General features: G+C 43.7%; 1 protein-coding gene across 2 annotated transcripts in view; it reads left to right on the forward strand.

Annotated features, from left to right (window-relative positions):
- The window catches only part of LOC110491690 (zinc finger protein 385C), a 152,918-nt gene that overhangs the window by 88,490 nt on the left and 39,786 nt on the right, over positions 1-24,642 (forward strand). The window contains exon 1 of one of the 2 annotated variants that reach the window (XM_090202332.1): positions 4,197-4,490. The exons of the other annotated variant lie outside the window; for it this stretch is intronic. Within the exon in view, the coding sequence (XP_090058458.1) occupies positions 4,481-4,490 (10 nt within the window). The 5' untranslated portion in view covers positions 4,197-4,480. Of the gene's footprint in view, positions 1-4,196; positions 4,491-24,642 lie in introns of those variants that run through there. 2 annotated transcript variants of the gene reach the window in all.

Here is a 24,642-nt window from a genome sequence, read left to right on the forward strand (position 1 = left end):
GCCAGCCTCTTCGGATTTCTGCGCACCATATATCTTTCAACTATGCTGTGATGTTTAACATACAATTTCAATCTATCTAATCAAATAGAATCCACCGATTGCGAGTTGACGATAGATACCATTTAACTCAGTTTTGTTTGTAGCTACATCTTGTTTGACCAGCATTGTGTCAAGTCACTCCGGTTTACACTGACCGTGGCATGTGCAGAGTAACCCATCACTTTTCCCAATTGATCTGTTGATAGCGCCTGCTAAATTCAGGGCATCGACGTTGTTGAGAAAAGAAGCAAAACTTTTGTAGTTCTCGATGGCCAACGTTATATCTTTTAAAAAACGGCACGATAGAAAGGACATATCAACACATACTGAACAGCTAACATTATAGACAGAAGCATGCTACATGGCAGACCAATCCAAACTCATCTCTCGGCGTGTCCAGCCCATCCATTATCTTAGCTAATCATGGCTAGCAGGGAGGTTCCTGTCTTTTTCCGTGGCTAAAGCAACTAGGCTCGTAATTTAACAATTTTATTTGTATTTATGGATGGAATACAAGTTTGTTATTAAGGCACATGAAACTTCACATGTTCCAGAAGGCATTTCTTCCAAAAAACATACTTTGATGAAAAAATGTATATTTACGTTCAAATGGCACTCCTGTGAAGTAGTGATGTGCGACATATGCCTAGTTTCCTGAAACTAGTCACAAATGTGAAGTTCTGGGCAAGAACCTTTTAGAGGCCCCCAGTCTTGGCGACCTAGACAAAATTCTCTCAATTTCCTGCAATTCTTCATGATGTGGAGATACCTTCTTTTCTTTTAAGTTTTGCATTTTTACCCATTTTGCCATGGCTTATTAGTAGGGTTGCCAAATTCCCTGAACTTTCAATAATTTCCTCAGTTTTCCCGAAACTCTGGTTGAAGGTTTCCCGGAATCAGGAGGGAATAAGCAGGAAATCTGTAATCCTCCAATCAGGATTTCTGGAAAATCAGGGAATTTATGAAAAGTTCCCCGAATTTTGCAACCCTACTTACTGTATGTGTGTTCATAAACTGTCTGAGTGACTCAAACATAATAACAAAATCAATGGGGTCCCTTGGAGTTTATGCTTGAAATAATCTCTAGTCATGCTTTATGGATAGGTCTGTCGGTAATTGACATAACAAGAGGAAAACTCCTGGTGCACTACCCAATTTCGAAATTGCACCTTGTGTTTTGTGAACAGTAAGACTGTTTTAAAAAAAAGTATAATAATAATAATAATTAACAGCGTGTGGTTCTCGTATAGTGCGAGCTAGCCCTGGAGGTAGAATGGGATGAATTGTGGAAAGATGAAATAAAGAGTCTATGAGAGACTTAATAGCGCAAAAATATATATATATATTTTTTATTAATTATTAAATAAAATAAATGTTCAACCTCTTGTAAAAAATACTAAACAACCTTGGTACAACACGCAGCGACCACACCAATAGATTTTAGCCTTTTGGTATGTACAGTGCATTCGGAAAGTATTCAGACCACTTAACTTTTTCCATATATTGTTACATTACAGGGAGGCAGGTAGCCTAGTGGTTAGAGTGTTGGGCCAGTAACCGAAAGGTTGCTGGATTGAATCCCGGAGCTGACAAGGTAAAAATATCTCATTCTGCCCCTGTCACACTGTTCCCTGGTAGGCCGTCATTGTAAAATAAGAACTTGTTCTTAATGTTCTTAACTGACTTGCCTAGTTAAATAAATAAAATGGATTAAATAGGATTTTTTTCTCATCAATACCCCATAATGACAAAGCAAAAACATGTTTCTACAACTTGATTGGAGTCCACCTGTGGTAAATTCAATTGATTGGACATGATTTGGAAAGGCACACACCTGTCTATATAAGGACCCACAGTTGACAGTACATGTCAGAGTAAAAACCAAGCCATGAGGTCGAAGGAATTGTCCGTAGAGCTCCGAGACAGGATTGTGTCAAGGCACAGATCCACAAGAACACAGCAGCCTCCATCATTCTTAAATGGAAGAAGTTTGGAACCTCCAAGACTCTTCCTAGAGCTGGCTGGCCGCCCGGCAAAACTGAGCAATCGGGAGAAGGGCCTTGGTCAGGGAGGTGACCAAGAACCTGTCACTCTGACAGAGCTCCAGAGTTCCTCTGTGGAGATGGGAGAACCTTCCAGAAGGACAATCATCTCTGTAGCACTCCACCAATCAGTCCTTTATGGTGGAATGGCCTGATGAAAGCCACTCCTCAGTAAAAGTCGCATGACAGCCTGATTTGAGTTTGCCAAAAGGCACCTAAATGACTCTCAGACCATGAGAAACAAGATTATCTGGTCTGATGAAACCAAGATTGAACTGAATGCCAAGCTTCACGTCTGGAGGAAGGTGAACCTGGCAGCGGCAGGGACTGCGAGACTAGTCAGGATTGAGGGAAAGATGAACGGAGCAAAGTACAGAGAGATCCTTGATGAAAATCTGCTCCAGAGAGTTCAGGACCTCAGACTGGGAAGAAGGTTCACCTTCCAACAGGACAACGACCCTGAGCACACAGCCAAAACAATGCAGGAGTGGCTTCGGGTCAAGTATCTGAATGACCTTGAGTGGCCCAGCCAGAGCCCGGACTTGAACCTGATTGAACATCTCTGGGAGAGACTTGAAAATAGCTGTGCAGCAACGCTCCCCATCCAACCTGACAGAGCTTGATAGGATCTGCTGAAAAGAATTGGAGAAACTCCCCAAATACAGGTGTGCCAAGCTTGTAGCATCATACCCATGAATACTTATTTATTTACATTTAAAATGTAACCTTTATTTAACTAAGCAAGTCAGTTAAGAACAAATTCTTATTTACAATGACGGCCTACCCCGGCCATATCCGGACTACGCTGGGCCAATTGTGCGCCGCCCTATGGGACTCACAATCACGGCCAGTTGTGATACAGCCTGGATTCAAACCAGGGACTGCACTGAGATGCAGTGCCTTAGACCGCTGTGCCACTTGGGAGATTTGAGGCCGTAGTCACTGCCAAAGGTGCTTCAACAAAGTACTGAGTAAAGTGTCTGAATACTTATGTATATATATTAATTCCATTTTTTTAGTTTTTTTTTTTATACAAATAATCAGAAATGTCTAAAAACCTGTTTTTGCTTTGTCATTATGAGCTATTGTGTGTAGATTGATGAGGGAAAAACAACATTTAATTAATTTTTGTATAAGGCTGTAACGTAAAAAAATGTGGAAAAATCTAATCAAATGTTATTAGTCACATTCGCCGAATACAACATGTGTAGACCTTACAGTAAAATGCTTTCTTACGAGCCCCTAACCAACAATGCAGTTAAAAAAAAAATATGAGTAAAAATAAGAAATTAAAGTAACAAGTAATTAAAGAGCAGCAGTAAAATAACAATAGCAAGACTATACACAGGGGGGTACCGGTACAGAGTCAATGTGCAGCTGCACCGGTTAGTTGAGGTAATAGTAATGCATAGATGTTAACAACAGAGAGTAGCAGCGGTGTAAATGGGAGGGGGGGCAATGCAAATAGTCTGGGTAGCCATTTGATTACATGTTCAGTAGTTGCATGGCTTGGGGGTAGAAGCTGTTTAGAAGCCTCTTGGACCTAGACTTGGCATGGGTCTAGGGAGTGGGATAATGGTGTTGATGTGAGCAATGACTAGCCTTTCAAAGCATCGCATAGCTACAGACATGAGTGCTACAGGTGGCTCTCACAACTGGCTCTCACAACTATTCTGTTTTTATTTCGTTATTCACACCCGCATAATCCCTGTCAGATAGCAGAAACACCAGTCTATTTACAATGGCTTTTTAAAAAGCAGTGTGTTTTTAAAAAGCCATTGTAAATAGACTGATGTTTCTGCTATTTGGCAGGGATTATGCAGGTGTGAATAACGAAATAAAAACAGAATAGTTGTAAGAGTCAGTTGGATGGCAAGAGCGAGAGTGAAAGAAGACAACGAGGGGTGAAGGGGGTTATGAGGAAACAGTTGGTGCTGGCCAACACCAACTCATCTCCCACTCTTTTTCTCTTTCCCTCCCACTCCCTTCCTCTCCCCCTTGTCTCCACTCCTCTCTCTCTCACTCTTTATTCTCCTGCTTTCTCTCGCTCCCTCTCCCCCTAATCTCTGTTCCTTTCTCTCTGTCTCTCCCTCTCCCCCTGGCACACTGATCAGTGTAGCATGAAGCTTTTAATTGAGGCGCATGTGTATCATTCCTGTGAGCTGCGGCAGATTGGATTAGCAGAGCGATGTGTCATTGAGTTGACTGACAAAAGACTACCACTGCACAGAGGGAAGTAGAGTGAGAGAGGCAGGCGCAGAAGAGTGAGAGAGAAATAGGCTGCTCTTTTAGGTGGGTTTCTTTTGGAGAACGTTAGGGAACATTGTGGCAATATTTACCACGAATCTGTAGCTTCAAAGGGATAGGAGTTTAAAAAACGAATCACAATACCCGGCACCATGCTTCTAGGTAAGTGATGTTTACTTAGTGGATGTCTGAGTGGATGTCTGAGAAAGTGTGCTAGCAAACTTGTCATTTAATTTGTCTCGTAGGTTTCTTGATAGTCTGCAAAAAAACTGTGATTGTCAGTACTGTACACATGTTGTGTTGCATTATTAAATATTGTTAGCCTGTTTGAAATAGCATTCATAGCACTCTTACCGTCGGTTGTCATTTGTGACAGACACAGGGAATTTGTGTAGTATAGTTATCCCTGTCACTGTCAAGTGTCAATTTTCAACGGTAGAAATCAGTGTCTGCAGTAAAAAACACTCAAGAGTAAAGCATCCTTGTTTTTCCCTTTGAGAAGAACAAAAAAAAATGAACAATTGTGTTGTCGTTTCAAAGGGAAGGACAGAATTGGTATCGCTGACCATATTGTTACAGACAATTATTGTGATCTCTGTGGTCCTGATTAGCTGATCTAGGCTAATTGTAGCCCATTGATGATACACAAGTGTTTTTTCTGGTAATATTAAAAAAGGGGTTTTGTTCGAAATATCTTGATAAAAAACGAATTATCAAAATGTATTAAATATTTATTTATTTTTATGTACCATCTCATATGTAATATGTACTTCACCTTCAGAAAGTATTCACAAAACCTTGACTTTTCCCACATTGTGTTACAGTCTGAATTTAAAATGAATTAAATTGAGATTTTGTGTCACTGATCTAAACACAATCCCCTGTAATGTCAGTGGAATTTTGTTTGTAGAAATGTTTGAAATTAACAAAAAACAAAAAACTGGTATGTCTTGAGTGAATAAGTATTCAACCCCTTTGTTATTGCAAGCCTTGATAAGTTTAGGAGTAAAAATGTGCTTAACAAATGACAAAATAAGTTGCAATGTTCAATAATAGCGGGTAAACATGATTTTTGAATAACTACCCCACCTCTGTATCCCACATATACAATTATCTGTAAGGTCCCTCAATCGAGTGGTGAATTTCAAGCACAGATTCAACCACAAAGACCAGGGAGATTTTCCAATGCCTCGCAAAGAAGGGTACCGATTGGTAGATGTGTTTTTTTTATGCAGACGCTGAATATCCCTTTGAGCAGTTAACTTTTGAGAAGTTATTAATTACACTTTGGATCAAAACAAAGATACAGGCATCCTTCCTAATTCAGATGCCAGAGAGGAAGGAAACTACTCTGGGCTTTCACCATGAGGCCAATGGTGATTTTAAAATAATTACAGTTTAATGGTTGTGATAGGAGAAAACTGAGGATGGATCAACAACATTGTAGTTGTACTAACCCAAATGAGAGAATGAAAAGAAGGAAACGTCTGTATATAATACAAATATCCAAAAACATGCACCCTGTTTGCAATAAGACACTTAATTAAGTAATACTGCAAAAGATGTGGCAAACAAATGTACTTTTTGTCCTGAATACAAAATGTTATGTTTGGGGAAAATACAACACAACACATCACTAAGTACCACATATTTTTAAGCATGGTGGTGGTTGCATCATGTTATGGGTATGCTTGTCATCGACAAGGAGTGGGGAGTTTTTTACGATAAAAATAAACGTAATACAGCTATAAACACAGGCAATATCCTAGAGGAACACCTGGTTCAGGTTGTTTTCCAACAGACACTGGGAGACAAATTCAGCTTTCAGCAGGACAAAAACTTAAAACACATCGCCAAATCTATACTGTAGTTGCTTACCAAGATGACATTGATGTTCTTGAGTGGCCTAATTACAGTTTTGACATAAATCGACTTAAAAATCTATGGCAAGACTTGAAGATGGATGTCTAGAAATGATCAACAATCAACTTGACAGAGCTTGAAGAATTAACAAAAAATTTTATGGGGAAATATTGTACAATCCAGGTGTGCAAAGCTCTTAGAGACTTACCCTAAAAGACTTCACAGCTGTAATCGCTACCAAAGGTGCTTCTACAAAGTATTGACTCAGGGGTGTGAATACTTATGTAAATGAGATATTTATGTATTTTGTTTTGAAAATAATGTGCTAAAAGGATCGAGTTTTGTGTGTAAACACAGAACAAAACGTGGAATAAGTCAAGGGTTTTTGAATACTTTCTGAAGGCACTGTAGATGTTGAATAATATCAGCTAGGAATGAACACAGGCTGCAATGCATGCAGTACTCCATGGCGGCATAGCCCAAGCCCCATGCTAGTTTCTTTAAAAACAAGATTAGGGAGATCAAAGGGAGGCGGTTGTGAGGAGATAGTTCTGTAGTTGCCTTGTGGTGATGCTGCAGCTGTTTTTATTCTCCTGCCAGTATCACTTTGAGCTTGGGCTGCTGACAATCTTTTATGGAGAAATTGTTGGATGCGTTCCCTCTTCCGTATTTAGTGCAGTACTTTAGAGAAGAAAATGGTGCCATTTGGGACACTTCCCTTGTCTGTGTCAGAGTGGTGAGCGATGGAACAGTGGTGTAGTGTGAATGCCCTCTGTTGTTGTCTTCAACCAAGTCAGTTATATCATCCATAATTGTGATTATCATATAGTTTCCTCATGTCTTACATTTGTAGCTCCAAATTGAGGTTTCTCTCTGTTACAAAAAAGCAAACCTCTATGTTGAACATATGTTGAAGTCACTTTCATTTTCAGTTCTAAGTGGAAGTTGGAAATATGTATTTTATGACTTTGAAAATACAAATTTTTATGGACATTGAAAATACGTATTTTATGGACAATGAGGGCTACTTTCATTTTCAGTTCTTAAGTTTACATATTTTACAAATGCATACATTTGGGTCGTTTCTACAGCCAAATATCAATCATACGTAATTTCTCTTACATCTACATGTCACTGACTGTACGTAGATCTGGATAAAAGCATCTGCTAAATGACCGAAATGTCAAAATGAACCACACAAGGTATTATTCGAATGAGCTATGCCCCGAAACAAGACCAAATTTGGTCTGTCTGGACCGGACCAAATATGAATCAATCATAGATGTTTATGTTTCGGGCCAAATCTAGACCAGACCAAATCTGAACCAAGTTTAGCCCAAACAAAGGCCGATCTGGACCAGACCAAATCTGAACCAATTCTGGGCCAAATCAAAGCTGGACCGGACCAAATCTGAACCAAGTTTGGACCCAACCAAAGCCGGTCCAGACCAAATCTGTTTGGGATAAGTCAAGGCTGGTCCAGACCAGACCAAATCTGAACCAAGTTTGTTCCGAATCAAGGCCAGTTAGGAACGGAGCAAATCTGAACCAAGTTTGGGCCCAATCAAGGCTGGTCCAGACTTGACGTAATCTGAACCAATCATAGACTTTTATTTTGGGCCAAATCAAGGCCGATCTGGACCGCACCGGACAAATATTTTTTTTCATTGGATTCCCTTGATCCTAAATGCGAGTTTGACAAAATATAGACAATGATGTTGTGTTGTTGTTGTTGATGATAATAATGATTCTGATTACAGTGGCAGTAATGTTTGCAGTGATAATGCATAGCATAGCCACCATACCTTTTAACCAGCATCTAGCTCTATTCTCAATCCTTTTTTTCAGTTCTGGTCACATGTTTGCTACCCACAGTGTGTGGCGCATTAAGTCTCTGGTGTACCAACGGTGCGTCCCCCCGCTCCCCTCCCCGCTGTGGGCAACATTGCTGAGAGTGATGGCTAGCATTAGTCATTACAGAGTGGTGACAGCATGGGCTTGATTAGCCTGTCTGATAATGTCACTGGGAGTTGGCACACTGGCTGGTATGTTTGATGACACCCCCGGGACAGGCATATGTACCGCCCACACCCCGGGGCTGCCCACAAGGGTTCTGGTGTAGTGGATAGAATAACCAATACTAGACAATACTTCCTTAAAGGCTTAATGACGTAATTTGTGGTTGTAAAATGGTTTGCTTGGTTGAGAATAGGTCTTATAGCTAACCTACCTACCAGCTACTGGTCTCTGCTACAACTAGGTATTGGTGGCTTTTTAATTTCAAGATCAAGTCGTCATGGCAATGTTGTCATACTGTTAGGTCACTATCTGGATGCCAACCTGTATACAACCCGACTATGACATCATAATGACTTAATTCCAACCAGTTTTGCCCTCTGGGACAATCCATCATTTTTTCCCTCTATTGGCTAGATCAGTGTTCTGGGTCAGTGTTCCATTGTCAGATAGATTTGATGTACTTGGCATCCCGCTGAGTATAGACTATGAACCCACGAAGTCCATGGAAATTAGTTTTTTGGGCTAGATGTTAGGATTTGAGGAAGATACGTGTTAGGAGTGACATCTATCAGGGCTAGGGGCGTAGGAGCGACTCTGGCATTAAATGCTAATTTCTAGTGACTTGTGAGAAAAGGATACAGTCTAAGGGGTGCCTTGCAGAGAGGCACTTACTCTGTTACAGTCCAATCAGTCTTAGGACCATGGCCATTCATACTGTACTGAATTCCAATGTGACTGTTAATGTGGATACTGTATATTCAATTAAATAAACTGTATGATTAATTTCCTCATATTTTTCTCACTTCCCTTATGTGATGATTGTTACTACTGCTTCTCACATACTGTATGGTTTGAAACCTAACGTAATATTTTCCAAGTTAAATACAGTTATTATACTGTATTATAAACGGGGTGGTTCAAGCCCTGAATGCTTATTGGCTGAAAGCCGTGGTATATCAGACCGTATACCATGGGTATGTGTCACGCCTGCTCCCGCTCTCCCTCTCTGCCACTCGAGGGCTCCAGGCTGCCCTCCATTACGCACACCTTTCACCATCATTACATGCAGTTGTGCAATATTGTACTCACCTGGACTCCATTAGTTTGTTGATTATTTCTGTCTGCTCCTCAGTTTGTTCCCTGTGTCAGCATTGATGTCATTATTTTTCCCCTGTCCAGACGCTGTTCCTGTTCTGTTTCATGTCCATGTTTCATTAAATGTTCACTCTCTGTACTTCAAATCAAATGAAATTTGGTGAAACACATGGTTAGCAGATGTTAATGCGAGTGTAGTGAAATGCTTGTGCTTCTAGTTTCAACCGTGCAGTAATAACCAATTAGTAATCTAACCTAACAATTTCACAACAACTACCTTATACACACAAGTGTAAAGGGATGAAGAATATTTACATAAAAATATATGAATGAGTGATGGTACAGAACGGCATAGGCCAAATGCAGTAGATGGTATCGAGTACAGTATATACATATGAGATGAGTAATGTAGGGTATGTAAGCATTATATTAATTGGCATTGTTTAAAGTGACTAGTGATACATTTTTTACATCAATTTTTCCATTATTAAAGTGGCTGGAGTTGAGTCAGTATGTTGGCAGCAGCCACTCAATGTTAGTGGTAGCTGTTTAACAGTCTGATGGCCTTGAGATAGAAGCTATTTTTCAGTCTCTCGGTCCCTGCTTTGATGCACCTGTACTGACCTCGCCTTCTGGATGATAGCAGGGTGAACAGGCAGTGGCTCGGGTGGTTGTTGTCCTTGATGATCTTTATGGCCTTCCTGTGACATTGGGTGGTGTATGTTCTGGTGGGCAGGTAGTTTGCCCCCAGTGATGCGTTGTGCAGACCTCACTACCCTCTGGAGAGCCTTACGGTTGTGGGCGGAGCAGTTGCCGTACCAGGCGGTGATGCAGCCCGACAGGATGCTCTTGATTGTGCATCTGTAAAAGTTTGTGAGTGCTTTTGGTGACAAGCCAAATTTCTTCAGCCTCCTGAGGTTGAAGAGGTGCTGCTGCGCCTTCTTCACCACACTGCCTTTGTGGGGGCAGTTCAGGGACCAATTCAGTTTGTCCGTGTGCGCCGAGGAACTTAAAACTTACTACCCTCTCCACTACTGTCCCGTCGATGTGGATGGGGGCGTGCTCCCTCTGCTGTTTGCTGAAGTCCACGATCATCTCCTTTGTTTTGTTGACGTTGAGTGTGAGGTTATTTTCCTGACACCACACTCCGAGGTCCCTCACCTCCTCCCTGTAGGCCGTCTCGTCGTTGTTGGTAATCAAGCCTACCACTGTAGTGTCGTCTGCAAACTTGATGATTGAGTTGGAGGCGTGCATGGCCACGCAGTCGTGGGTGAACAGGCTGTACAGGAGAGGGCTCAGAACACACCCTTGTGGGGCCCCAGTGTTGAGGAGCAGCGGGGTGGAGATGTTGTTACCTACCCTCACCACCTGGGGGCGGCCCGTCAGGAAGTCCAGTACCCAGTTGCACAGGGAAGGGTCGAGACCCAGGGTCTCGAGCTTGATGACGAGTTTGGAGGGTACTATGGTGTTAAATGCTGAGCTGTAGTCGATGAATAGCATTCTCACATAGGTATTCCTCTTGTCCAGATGGGTTAGGGCAGTGTGCAGTGTGGTTGTATGTTTGTGGACCTATTGGGGCGGTAAGCAAATTGGAGTGGATCTAGGGTGTCAGGTAGGGTGGAGGTGTCATGCCTGCTCCGGCTCTCCCTCTGGCATTATTTTTCCCCTGTCCAGATGCTGTTTCTGTTCTGTTTCATGTCCGTGTTTCATTAAATGTTCACTCCCTGTACCTGCTTCTCGTCTCCACCGTCGATCCCTACAATATGAACCTCTTGAAACTAGGGGGCACTATTTTTATTTTTTGAAAAATAACATTCCCAAAGTAAACTGCCTATTTCTCAGGACCAGATGCTAGAATATGCATATAATTGACAGCTTAGGATAGAAAACACTCTAAAGTTTCCAAAACGGACAAAATATTGTCTGTGAGTATAACAGAACTGATATTGCAGGCGAAACCCAGAGGAAAATCCAATCAGGAAGTGCCTCTTATTTTGAAACCGTTGTGTTCCTATGCACCCCAATTGGCCATTGAAAGGGATATCAATCAGATTCCTTTTTCTACGTATTCCCTAAGGTGTCTACAGCATTTTGATGTAGTTTCACACCTTTATGTTGAAGAATTAGCATAAATGACTACATTGCGTAAGTGGCCAGCTGAGGGCTCTCAGAGTGATTCTTGCGTAAAAGACAGAGGTACTCATTTTTCCTCTCGCTCCTACTGAAAAGCCAATTGTCCCGGTTGATATATTATCGAATAGATATTTGAAAAACACCTTGAGGATTGATTATAAAAAACGTTTGGCTTGTTTCTGTCGATATTATGGATATAATTTGGATTTTTTTTCGTCGTTGTCGTGACCGCTATTTCCGGTGGATTTCTGAACAGAACATGACCAACAAACGGAGGTATTTGGGGTATAAAAATAATCTTTATGGAACAAAAGGAACATTTGCTGTCTAACTGGGAGTCTCTTGAGTGAAAACATCCGAAGCTCATCAAAGGTAAACGGTTAATTTGATTGCTTTTCTGATTTTCGTGACCAAGCTTCCTGCTGCTAGCTGGACATAATGCTATGCTAGGCTATCGATAAACTTACACAAACGCTTGTCTTGCTTTGGCTGTAAAGCATAATTTTAAAATCTGAGATGACAGGGTGATTAACAAAAGGCTAAGCTGTGTTTCACTATATTTCACTCGTGATTTCATGAATATGAATATTTTCTAGTAATATTTTTTGACCGTTGCGCTATGCTAATTAGTGTAGTTGATGACAATTCTCCCGGATTCGGGATGGGTAGTTCCAAGAGTTAAACATGTATTTTTACTGCTCTAATTAGTTGGTAACCAGTTTAATAAAAGCAATAAGGCACATCAGGGTTTGTGATATATGGCCAATATATATCACAAAGTGATATATCACAAAGTGCTATGTCCTAGAACTTCGCGCTGCGTCGTGTCGTGCATAAGAACAGCCCTTAGCCGTGGTATATTGGCCGTACACCACACCAACCTCGGGCCTTATTGCTTAAATTATAACCAGTTCAAAACAGTTAAAAACTATTTTAATTTAAAAAAGGTAAGCATGAAAGCTCAAACTGAAATGAATCAATCTCCACTCTACACAATTATCAAAAATACAATATAATCATGGCTGCCTCTCTCTTTCATGAAGTTAACACATGCAATGCGCCCTAGACTTAAAGACATGCTTCGGAACTTTGGCGACTACTAAGTATTTTTTAAACCTCCCGCTTTGGGCTGGATATGTCAATGTGTACATACATAATCTATGAGCAGAATTACTGACATACCTCAACTAGCCACGAAATCCCTAGTTTGAAAGTGACTGTTTTCTGGAAGCTGTGGGGTGCCATTTTCCCAAAATGTTTCTCCGTGTGGGCCAGCCTCTTAGCAATTCAAGTTTCAGCCAATATGCTTCAGCCCCTTGCAATTTGAGTGACAGCTAGCAAGATGCACACACAGCAGAGTGAGAGCGAGAGCAATGACGTTGTGCTCATACAGTGGGGCAAAAAAGTATTTAGTCAGCCACCAATTGTGCAAGTTCTCCCACTTAAAAAGATGAGAGAGGCCTGTAATTTTCATCATAGGTACACTTCAACTATGACTGAAAAAATTAGAGGGCTGTTGCTGGGCAACATGGACTTTCAACTCCCTCCAAAGATTTTCTATGGGGTTGAGATCTGGAGACTGGCTAGGCCACTCCAGGACCTTGAAATGCTTCTTACGAAGCCACTCCTTCGTTGCCCGGGCAGTGTGTTTGGGATCATTGTCATGCTGAAAGACCCAGCCACGTTTCATCTTCAATGCCCTTGCTGATGGAAGGAGGTTTTCACTCAAAATCTCACAATACATGGCCCCATTCATTCTTTCCTTTACACGGATCAGTCGTCCTGGTCCCTTTGCAGAAAAACAGCCCGAAGCATGATGTTTCCACCCCCATGCTTCACAGTAGGTATGGTGTTCTTTGGATGCAACTCAGCATTGTTCTTTGAGTTTTTACCAAAAAGTTATATTTTGCTTTCATCTGACCATATGACATTCTCCCAATCTTCTTCTGGATCATCCAAATGCTCTCTAGCAAACTTCAGACGGGCCTGGACATGTACTGGCTTAAGCAGGGGGACACGTCTGTATTTGAGTCCCTGGCGGCGTAGTGTGTTACTGATGGTAGGCTTTGTTACTTTGGTCCCAGCTCTCTGCAGGTCATTCACTAGGTTCGTGTGGTTCTGGGATTTTTGCTCACCGTTCTTGTGATAATTTTGACCCCATGGGGTGAGATCTTGCGTGGAGCCCCAGATCGAGGGAGATTATCAGTGGTCTTGTATGTCTTCCATTTCCTAATAATTGCTCCCACAGTTGATTTCTTCAAACCAAGCTGCTTACCTATTGCAGATTCGGTCTTCCCAGCCTGGTGCAGGTCTACAATTTTGTTTCTGGTGTCCTTTGACAGCTATTTGGTCTTGGCCAAAGTGGAGTTTGGAGTGTGACTGTTTGAGGTTGTGGACAGGTGTCTTTTATACTGATAACAAGTTCAAACAGGTGCCATTAATACAGGTAACGAGTGGAGGACAGAGGAGCCTCTTAAAGAAGAAGTTACAGGTCTGTGAGAGCCAGAAATCTTGCTTGTTTGTAGGTGACCAAATACTTATTTTCCACCATATTTTGCAAATAAATTCATAAAAATCCTACAATGTGATTTTCTGAAATGTTTTTTTCATTTTGTCTGTCATAGTTGAAGTGTACCTATGATGAAAATTACAGGCCTCTCTCATCTTTTTAATCTCTTTAAGCTGCTATCATTTCATCAGAGATCATATATGATAATTCAGCTTGATTCACACTATGACAGATCATGAACTCTATAAGCTTGAGCTTGGAAAGGCACTTCTCACTATCTTACCTGTTGGTTTGTAGCCCCTCTCTGCCTGTCTGTCTGTTCATGGCTGTCACTCTCCTGCCATGATCATGATAGCACCGAACAAGGTCTTAAGAAATGGAACACCTTCATGACCCATACTCACTGTGATGAAGTTAAAGACATCTAAGCAAAAAGTAAATTTGCCAGCGGTGATGTGCGGGCAGTTACCAAGAACCTTACTTACAGTCCTTTGCACTCCTTTGAAGAGAACTCTTATGTCCTCTTTTTTTCTCTTCTTGACTGGTGGTACATCCATTGCTAACTTGCTGACCCTATGATCCAGACTAACACAGTGATTGTGCAAGTCATTCTGTAGCTACTGTTGTAAGTTTTCGCTGCTGTTACTCTGTTATTATCTATGCATAAGTAACTTTAAAAACTCTACCTACATGTATATATTACCTCAATTACCTCGACTAAACGGTGCCCCGCGCGTGGACCCCCTGTATATAGCCTCGCTATTGTTATTTTACTGCTGCTCTTAATTATTTGGCACTTTTTATTTGTTATTATTTTAGGTATTTTTCTTAAAACTGCGTTGTTGGTTAAGGGCTTGTAAGTAAGCATTTCACTATAAGGTCTACACGCGTTGTATTCGGCGCATGTGACAAATACATTTGGATTTGATTTGGTTTATTCTTGGCTTCAAAACATTCGCTATCAGTTTTTCACACAGCCAGAACTACCCAGCCTTAGCTAGTTAGATTAAAACCCAGCTAAAAATGACTATACGTAAAGCTAACTACCCTGCAAACAATAATGAGTTGTTAGGATGTCACAAAATGGTCACCAGGACATTGTGTAATGGTCCCCAGGAAGTTTTGTCTGGTTCCCAGATTTTTGGGGGGGACGTCTCCAAGGTCATTTTTAGGACATTGTATCATGGTCCCCTGAGGTTTTGTCTAGTTCCCAGTTTGTCCCAAGGATGTTTTTAGGTTGTTCTTGTGACATTGTGTCATGGTCTCCTGCAGATTTTGTGTAGTTCCCAGTTTGTCCTGGGGACATGCCCAAGGATGTTTTAAGGACATTCTTTAGACATTCTGTCATGGTCCCCTGGAGTTTTTTGTTTAGTTCCCAGTTTGTCCCAGGGACATCACCTGATGGTCTTGAATAAACATTCTCCCACCCCCCACACAGACCCTAGTTTCATTACACATCACCCCTGTTGTCAAGCCCATCAAGGCCCTGATTGGTGAACCACTAATCCATTCACAGCTCTTTGTCTTTTGGCAATTCTCAGCACGCACGCGCGCACGCACACAGCTTTTAACTTAATGTATTTGACACAATTTAACATATATTACATTGTGTATGTTTAATCATACAGTAATTATTATGTAACATGTCCTCAACTGGGATTTGAACGTACAACTTCTTGGTTCACAGCATTCCTATCTTCCTGCTACCCAACTATGCCTGAAACAATGACTGATTTCACCCGCCTATTCCTACACTTTGCACTTCAAAGGAAATCTCAGCTCTGTTAAAAATACAACTATACTAAAAACCTTAACTCAAATTGCTGAAGAATGTAAACTAAATCAATGAGAGAATAGTCAGATTAACTGATCATTAAAATGGATGTACAAATGGCACTCTTTTGCTAAGTGCAGTGATGTATTATAGGTAATGAATATGTAGGGAACAGAAATTATACAGACTTTGTGACTCAGCAGAAAGATCAGCATAGCCCAAATCCAGAGATTGAGAGTTCAAATCCCAGGTGGGGTCATATTCAAAGTCAATGCTAAGTGATCATAGGGCGGTGCAGTGTCATCCGGTGTAGGCCGTCATTGTAATTAAGAATTTGTTCTTAACTGACTTGCCTAGTTAAATAAATAATATCATATTGTCATTGATTCAAGATTTTTTTTAGCTGAACAGTATACCACTTACCTTAAAACCCCAATACTTTACTTATAATGGTTTGGGACACCAGGGACAATCAGAGGATCTTCAGGGGACCATGACACAACCTCCCAAGAATGTCCTAAAAAGGTCCTTGGGGATGTCCGTGGGACCAACCGGGTAATAGATAAAACCTCCAAGGGACCATAACACAATTTCCCAATAACATCCTTAAAAGGTTCTGATATGATCCTGACATGGTCCTCAGTGACGTCCTGGTATCTTACAGGGAACTAGACAAAGGCCCCCCAGAGAACATTCCCTTGTGACTATCATGCAACATTCTAAGGACTATTAAAATTAACGTCCTGAGAACGTCCTAAAAAGGTCCTGACATGGTCCTCAGTGATATCCTGGGAACTTACAGGGAACTAGACAAAGGTCCCCAGATAACTTTCCCTTGGGACCATCATACAACGTTCTTAGAACATTCTCAGAACATCAGAGGGAAAACAAATGGGGTGGGAGGGGGTGTCAATGTAAATAGTCCGCGTGGCCAATTGATTAATTGTGTTGCAGTCTTATGGCTTGGGGTAGACGCTGTTAAGGAGCCTTTTGGTCCTAGACTTTGCGCTCCGGTACCGCTTGCCGTGTGGTAGCAGAGAAAACAGTCTATGACTTGGGTGACTGGAGTTTTTGACCATTTTTGGGCTTTCCTTAAAAGACCTAATGGGAACATCTCCGAATGTCCTCAGGACACCCCCTGTTTGCTGGTAGCTACTAGCCAGGAGAAAGCTTAGATTTGCTCATGTTCTTTCCAACATATCAACATGTATTCACATTCATGCACTTTTTACTTAAACTTACTGTGATATTACCAACAACAATTACTTTCCCCGATGCAGTGAGTAATGATGGTGGTGCTGCACCATGCTTTTTCTCTCACTCACACACTGTCCCTCTGCTTGTAACAACAGAGAGTGAGAACAAAGCAGTGAGTGTGGGCAGGGGAAGTGACTCACATTTTGGCAGCGGAGACCTTTTCAAAATAAAAGTCCCTCAATGAATCTAGTGACTCGTTTTTCAAAATGAAAATATCAATATTTTTGTTACCTGCTCCTACACCCTTGATCAGGGAAGATGTCAGAAATGTCACAACGTCCCAAGAATGTCCTTGTGGACTTCAGCGGGACAAAACCCAGGAAATAGACAACCTCCAGGGGACCATAACAGAATTTCCCAAAAACGTCCTAAACAGGTCCAGATATGGTCCTGACATGGTCCTCAGTGACATCCTGTTTATTATCATTTCATAGTCACCTAACCCTACCTATATGTACAAATTACCTCGAATATCCTGTACCACTGCAGATTGTTCCTCAATATTTACTAAATAAACTCAAGTAAAAAATTGTAAAAAGTACAGCTGAAGTCGGAAGTTTACAAGTTTACAATCATTAAAACTCGCTTTTCAACCACTCCACAAATTTCTTGTTAACAAACTATAGTTTTGGCAAGTCGGTTAGGACATCTACTTTGTGCATGACACAAATAATTTTTCCATCAATTGTTTACAGACAGATTATTTCACTTATAATTCACTGTATCACAATTCCAGTGGGTCAGAAGTTTACATACAATAAGTTGACTGTGCCTTTAAACAGCTTGGAAAATTCCAGAAAATGATGTCATGGCGTTAGAAGTTTCTGATAGGCTAATTTACATAATTTGAGTTAATTGGAGGTGTACCTGTGGATGTATTTCAAGGCCTATCTTCAAACGCAGTGCCTCTTTGCTTGACATCATGGGAAAATCAAAAGAAATCAGAAAATAAATTGTAGACCTCCCAAGGCTGGTTCATCCTTGGGAGCAATTTCCAAACGCCTGAAGGTACCACGTTCATCTGTACAAACAATTTCACGCAAGTATAAACACCATGTGTGTCACGCCCTGACCATAGAGAGCCATTGTTTCTCTATTGTGTAGTAGGTCAGGGCGTGACTAGGGGGTGATCTAGTATAGATATTTGTGGGTGATGTGGGTGATATGTGGGTGATGAATTGGTTCCCAATTAGAGGCAGCTGTTTATCGTTGCCTCTGATTGGGGATCATATTTAGGTAGGTTGTTTCCCCACCTGCATTTGTGGGATATTATTTTGTGTTTTGTGCATGTGCACCACGTAGTCACGTTTTGTTGTAAGTATATTGATTTATTGTTTTGTTCTTGCTAAGTTTCACTTCCTAATAAATATGTGTAACTCAACATCCGCTGTGTCTTGGTCCGTCTCTACACACAAACGTGACAGAATATCCCACCACAACAGGACCAAGCAGCGTGCCCAGGAGGAGATGGGATCCTGGACTTGGGAGGAGGTTTTAGATGGGAAGGTATCCTGGACTTGGGAGGAGATCTTGGATGGGAAAGGATCCTGGACTTGGGGGGAAATCATGGCAGGACCGGATAGCCTTCCTTGGCAGCAGACACAAGGAGAGAAGGGAGGACAGCAACGACGGCGGGGTTCGCGGCCACATGGAGTGGAGTGAACCAGAGCCAGTCTGGGAGAAGAGGGAGAAACTGGAGGAGAGTGAACGGAGAGAGTCAGAGACCGTCAGTGAGTGGATGCAGATATTGGAGGAGAGAGTTGTTGGATTGGTCTATGATGCACGACATTCGCCCTAAGGAGCGTGTTATTAATCTGATGCCACCTGAGTCAGCTCCCCGTACTGGTCCTGTGGAGCGTGCTATTAGTCTGGTGAAATCTGTGCCGGCTACATGCACCAGGTCTTCAGTACGTCTCCACAGCCCAGTATGTCCTGTGCCAGCTCTCCACACTCGCCTTGAGGAGCGTGTCATTTGTCCGGTGACATGTGTGCCGGCTTTACGCACCAGGTCTCCAGTGCGCCTCCACAGCCCAGTACGTCCTGTGCCAGCTCCCCACACTCGTCCTGATGTGCGTGTCACCAGTCCAGTGCCACCTGTACCGGCCCCATGCATCAGGCCTCCAGTGCGCCTCTCCAGTCCGGTACGTTCTGTGTCTCCTCCTCGCACTTGCCCTGAAGTGTGTGTTACCAGTCCGGTACCACCTGTGCCGGCTCCACGCATCAGGCCTCCAGTGCGCCTCTCCAGTCCGGTACATCCTGTGCCAGTTCCACACACTCGCCCTGTGTGTCACCAGTCCAATGCCACCTGTACCGGATCTTCGTCCCGCACCAGAGCCGCACCCGATGCTAGCGGATCCGTGGGATGAGCAGGTTCTTCGTCCCGCACCAGAGCCGCCACCGATGCTGGCGGATCCGCAACCTGAGTGGCGAAGTACTCGCCCCGCACTGGAGCCGCCACCGACACTAATGGTTCCCAATTAGGGGCAGCTGTTTATCGTTGCCTCTGATTGGGGTCATATTTAGGTAGGTTGTTTCCCCACCTGCATTTGTGGGATATTATTTTGTGTTTTGTGCATGTGCACTACGTAGTCACGTTTTGTTGTTAGTTTATTGATTTATTGTTTTGTTCTTGCTAAGTTTCACTTTATAATAAATATGTGGAACTCAACATCCGCTGCGCCTTGGTCCGTCTCTACACACGAACGTGACAAGGGGACCACGCAGCCGTCATACTGCTCAGGAAGGAGACGCGTTCTGTCTCCTAGAGATGAACGTACTTTGGTGCGAAAAGGGCAAATGAATCCCAGAACAAGAGCAAAGGACCTTGTGAAGATGCTGGAGGAAACAGGTACAAAAGGATCTATATCCACAGTAAGACGAGTCCTATATCGACATAACCTGAAAGGCCGCTCAGCAAGGAAGAAGTCACTGCTCCAAAACCGCCATAAAAAAAGCCACGGTTTGCAACTGCACATGGGGACAAAAATCATACTTTTTGGAGAAATGTCCTCTGTTCTGATGAAACAAAAATAGAACTGTTTGGCCATAATGACCATCATTATGTTTGGAGTAAAGAGGGGGAGGCTTGCAAGCCGAAGAACACAATTCCAACCCTGAAGCATGGGGGATGGCAGCATCATGTTGTGGGGGTGCTTTGCTGCAGGATGGACTGGTGCACTTCACAAAATAGATGGCACCATGAGGTAGGAAAATTATGTGGATATATTGAAACAACATCTCAAGACATCAGTCAGGAAGTTAAAGCTTGGTCGCAAATGGGTCTTCCAAATGGACAACGACCCCAAGCATACTTGCAAAGTTGTGGCAAATGGCTTAAGGACAACAAAGTCAAGGTATTGGAGTGGCCATCACAAAGCCCTGACCTCAGTCCTATAGAAAATGTGTGGGCAGAACTGAAAAAGTGTGTGCTAGCAAGGAGGCCTACAAACCTGGCTCAGTTACACAAGCTCTGTCAGGAGGAATGGGCCAAAATTCACCCAACTTATTGTGAGAAGCTTGTGGAAGGCTACCCGAAACATTTGACCGAAGTTAAACAATTTAAAGGCAATGCTACCAAATACTAATTTAGTGTATGTAAACTTCTGACCCACTGGGAATGTGATGAAAGAAATAAAAGCTGAAAAAAAACATTCTCTCTACTATTATTCTGACATTTCACATTCTTAAAATAAAGTGGTGATCCTAACTGACCTAAGACAGGGAATTTTTACTAGAATTATATGTCAGGATTTGTGAAAAACTGTTTAAATGTATTTGGCTAAGGTGTATGTGAACTTCCGACTTAAACTGTAACACAATAAAAATAACAGTAACGAGGCAATATACAGGGGGTATATAGCATCATCATTGTTATTTTAATGTGTTACTTTAGTTTAATGTGTTACCTTAGTTTATTTAGAAAATATTGAGGACCAATGTGCAGTGGTTACCTGCTCCTACTCCCTTGATCAGGGAAGATGTCAGAATAGTCAGGGGTATAGCCACGGCCATAGACTAAGACCATGGATGCGTCCCAATAACATCTCTCCTGAAGTGCACACTCATTCACTACTTCCCACAAATCTGAAAGCATTGGATGGGTGGAGGCACGGGCTAGTTTGAGGGATTTCTACCATATTTCTTAAACCTGTCATTTCCTTTTAAATTATTGAAGGGAACTGAACAAGTGCACTCTGTGGGAGCAATGATAAATAATTGGTACGTAGCCTGTAAGTCGTCATGAGTCAGATAGATTTGCAGCCATGCTGAATGTTTATTTCGGCAATGTCAGACTTGATAACCGTAGCATCTCCCTTGCTGTACGTAGGAAAAATTCTGTAGGATTTGAAGAAGCTATTTGTCAGGTGCGTGAATGAGGACCCAAAAGCGAATTAACAAACAGAGTTTCTTTAATGATGAACACACGTGGGCTCAGATGGACAGGTAGATTCCGACAGGACAGGACAAGGTTGCAGCAAACACGATGATAGTCTGGTTCAGGCATGAGACACACAAACAAGAATCCGACAAAGACAGGAGCAGAAACAGAGAGAGATATAGGGACCTAATCAGAGGGAAAAAGGGAACAGGTGGGAAAAGGGGTGAATGAGGTAGTCAGAGAAGACAAGGAACAGCTGGGGGAAAGAGGGACAGAAACGGTAACCTAGTACGACCAGCAGAGGGAGACAGGGTGAAAGGAAAGGACAGAAAGACACAACATGACAATACATGACAGTACCCCCCCACTCACCGAGCGCCTCCTGGCGCACTCGAGGAGGAAACCTGGCGGCAACGGAGGAAATCCTCGATCAGCGCACGGTCCAGCACGTCCCGAGAGGGAACCCAACTCCTCTCCTCAGGACCGTACCCCTCCCAATCTACGAGGTACTGGTGACCACGGCCCCGAGGACGCATGTCCAAAATCCTACGGACCCTGTAGATGGGTGCGCCCTCGACAAGGATGGGGGGGGGGGGGGGAGACGAGCGGGGGCGCGAAGAACGGGCTTGATACAGGAGACATGGAAGACCGGGTGGACGCGACGAAGGTATCGCGGAAGAAGAAGTCGAACTGCGACAGGATTAATGACCCGAGAAATACGGAACGGACCAATGAACCGCGGGGTCAACTTGCGAGAAGCCGTCTTAAGGGGAAGGTTCTGAGTGGAGAGCCAAACTCTCTGACCGCGACAATATCTAGGACTCTTAGTTCTACGCTTATTAGCAGCCCTCACAGTCTGCGTCCTATAACGGCAAAGTGCAGACCTGACCCTCTTCCAGGTGCGCTCGCAACGTTGGACAAAAGCCTGAGCGGAGGGGACGCTGGACTCGGCGAACTGAGATGAGAACAGCGGAGGCTGGTACCCGAGGCTACTCTGAAAAGGAGATAGCCCGGTCGCAGACGAAGGAAGCGAGTTGTGGGCGTATTCTGCCCAGGGGAGCTGTTCTGACCAAGACGCAGGGTTGCGAAAAGAAAGACTGCGTAAGATGCGACCAATAGTCTGATTGGCCCGTTCTGCTTGACCGTTAGACTGGGGGTGAAAGCCGGAAGAGAGACTGACGGAAGCCCCAATCAAACGGCAAAACTCCCTCCAAAATTGAGACGTGAATTGCGGACCTCTGTCCGAAACGACGTCTGACGGAAGGCCATGAATTCTGAAAACATTCTCGATGATGATTTGTGCCGTCTCTTTAGCAGAAGGAAGCTTAGCAAGGGGAATGAAATGAGCCGCCTTAGAGAACCTATCGACAACCGTAAGAATAACAGTCTTCCCCGCTGACGAAGGCAGTCCGGTGACAAAATCTAAGGCGATGTGAGACCACGGTCGAGAGGGAATGGGAAGCGGCCTGAGACGGCCGGCAGGAGGGGAGTTACCGGACTTAGTCTGCGCGCAGACCGAACAAGCAGCCACGAAACGACGCGTGTCATGCTCCCGGGTGGGCCACCAAAAACGCTGGCGAATGGAAGCAAGCGTACCCCGAACGCCAGGGTGGCCGGCTAACTTGGCAGAGTGAGCCCACTGAAGAACGGCCAGACGAGTAGGAACGGGAACGAAAAGAAGGTTCCTAGGACAAGCGCGCGGCGACGGAGTGTGAGTGAGCGCTTGCTTTACCTGCCTCTCAATTCCCCAGACAGTCAACCCGACAACACGCCCCTCAGGGAGAATCCCCTCGGGGTCAGTGGAGGCTACTGAAGAACTGAAGAGACGAGATAAAGCATCAGGCTTGGTGTTCTTAGAGCCCGGACGATAAGAAATCACGAACTCGAAACGAGCGAAAAACAGCGCCCAACGCGCCTGACGCGCATTAAGTCGTTTGGCAGAACGGATGTACTCAAGGTTCCTATGGTCAGTCCAAACGACAAAAGGAACGGTCGCCCCCTCCAACCACTGTCGCCATTCGCCTAGGGCTAACCGGATGGCGAGCAGTTCGCGGTTTCCCACATCATAGTTACGTTCCGACGGCGACAGGCGATGAGAAAAATACGCGCATGGGTGGACCTTGTCGTCAGAGAGGGAGCGCTGAGAAAGAATGGCTCCCACGCCCACCTCTGACGCGTCAACCTCGACAACGAACTGTCTAGAGACGTCAGGTGTAACAAGGATAGGAGCGGATGTAAAACGATTCTTGAGGAGATCAAAAGCTCCCTGGGCGGAAACGGACCACTTAAAGCACGTCTTGACAGAAGTAAGGGCTGTGAGAGGAGCTGCCACCTGACCGAAATTACGGATGAAACGACGATAGAAGTTCGCGAAGCCGAGAAAGCGCTGCAGCTCGACGCGTGATTTAGCGGCGGGCCAATCAATGACAGCTTGGACCTTAGCGGGATCCATCTTAATGCCTTCAGCGGAAATAACAGAACCGAGAAATGTGACGGAGGAGGCATGAAAAGTGCACTTCTCAGCCTTCACAAAAAGACAATTCTCTAAAAGGCGCTGGAGGACACGTCGAACGTGCTGAACATGAATCTGGAGTGACGGTGAAAAAATCAGGATATCGTCAAGGTAAACGAAAACAAAGATGTTCAGCATGTCTCTCAGGACATCATTGACTAATGCCTGAAAGACAGCTGGAGCGTTAGCGAGGCCGAAAGGAAGAACCCGGTATTCAAAGTGCCCTAACGGAGTGTTAAACGCCGTCTTCCACTCGTCCCCCTCCCTGATGCGCACGAGATGGTAAGCGTTACGAAGGTCCAACTTAGTGAAAAACCTGGCTCCCTGCAGGATCTCGAAGGCTGAAGACATAAGAGGAAGCGGATAACGATTCTTCACTGTTATGTCATTCAGCCCTCAATAATCTATGCAGGGGCGCAGAGACCCGTCCTTCTTCTTGACAAAAAAAACCCCCGCTCCGGCGGGAGAGGAGGAGGGGACTATGGTACCGGCGTCAAGAGCTACAGACAAATAATCCTCGAGAGCCTTACGTTCGGGAGCCGACAGAGAGTATAGTCTACCCCGGGGGGAGTGGTTCCCGGAAGGAGATCAATACTACAATCATACGACCGGTGTGGAGGAAGAGAGGTGGCCCTGGACCGACTGAACACCGTGCGCAGATCGTGATATTCCTCCGGCACCCCTGTCAAATCACCAGGCTCCTCCTGTGAAGAAGAGACAGAGGAAACAGGAGGGATAGCAGACATTAAACATTTCACATGACAAGAGACGTTC

The sequence above is a fragment of the Oncorhynchus mykiss genome, chromosome 16 (assembly GCF_057628025.1).
Source record: "Oncorhynchus mykiss isolate SJ-2025 chromosome 16, ASM5762802v1, whole genome shotgun sequence".
NCBI lineage: Eukaryota > Metazoa > Chordata > Actinopteri > Salmoniformes > Salmonidae > Oncorhynchus > Oncorhynchus mykiss.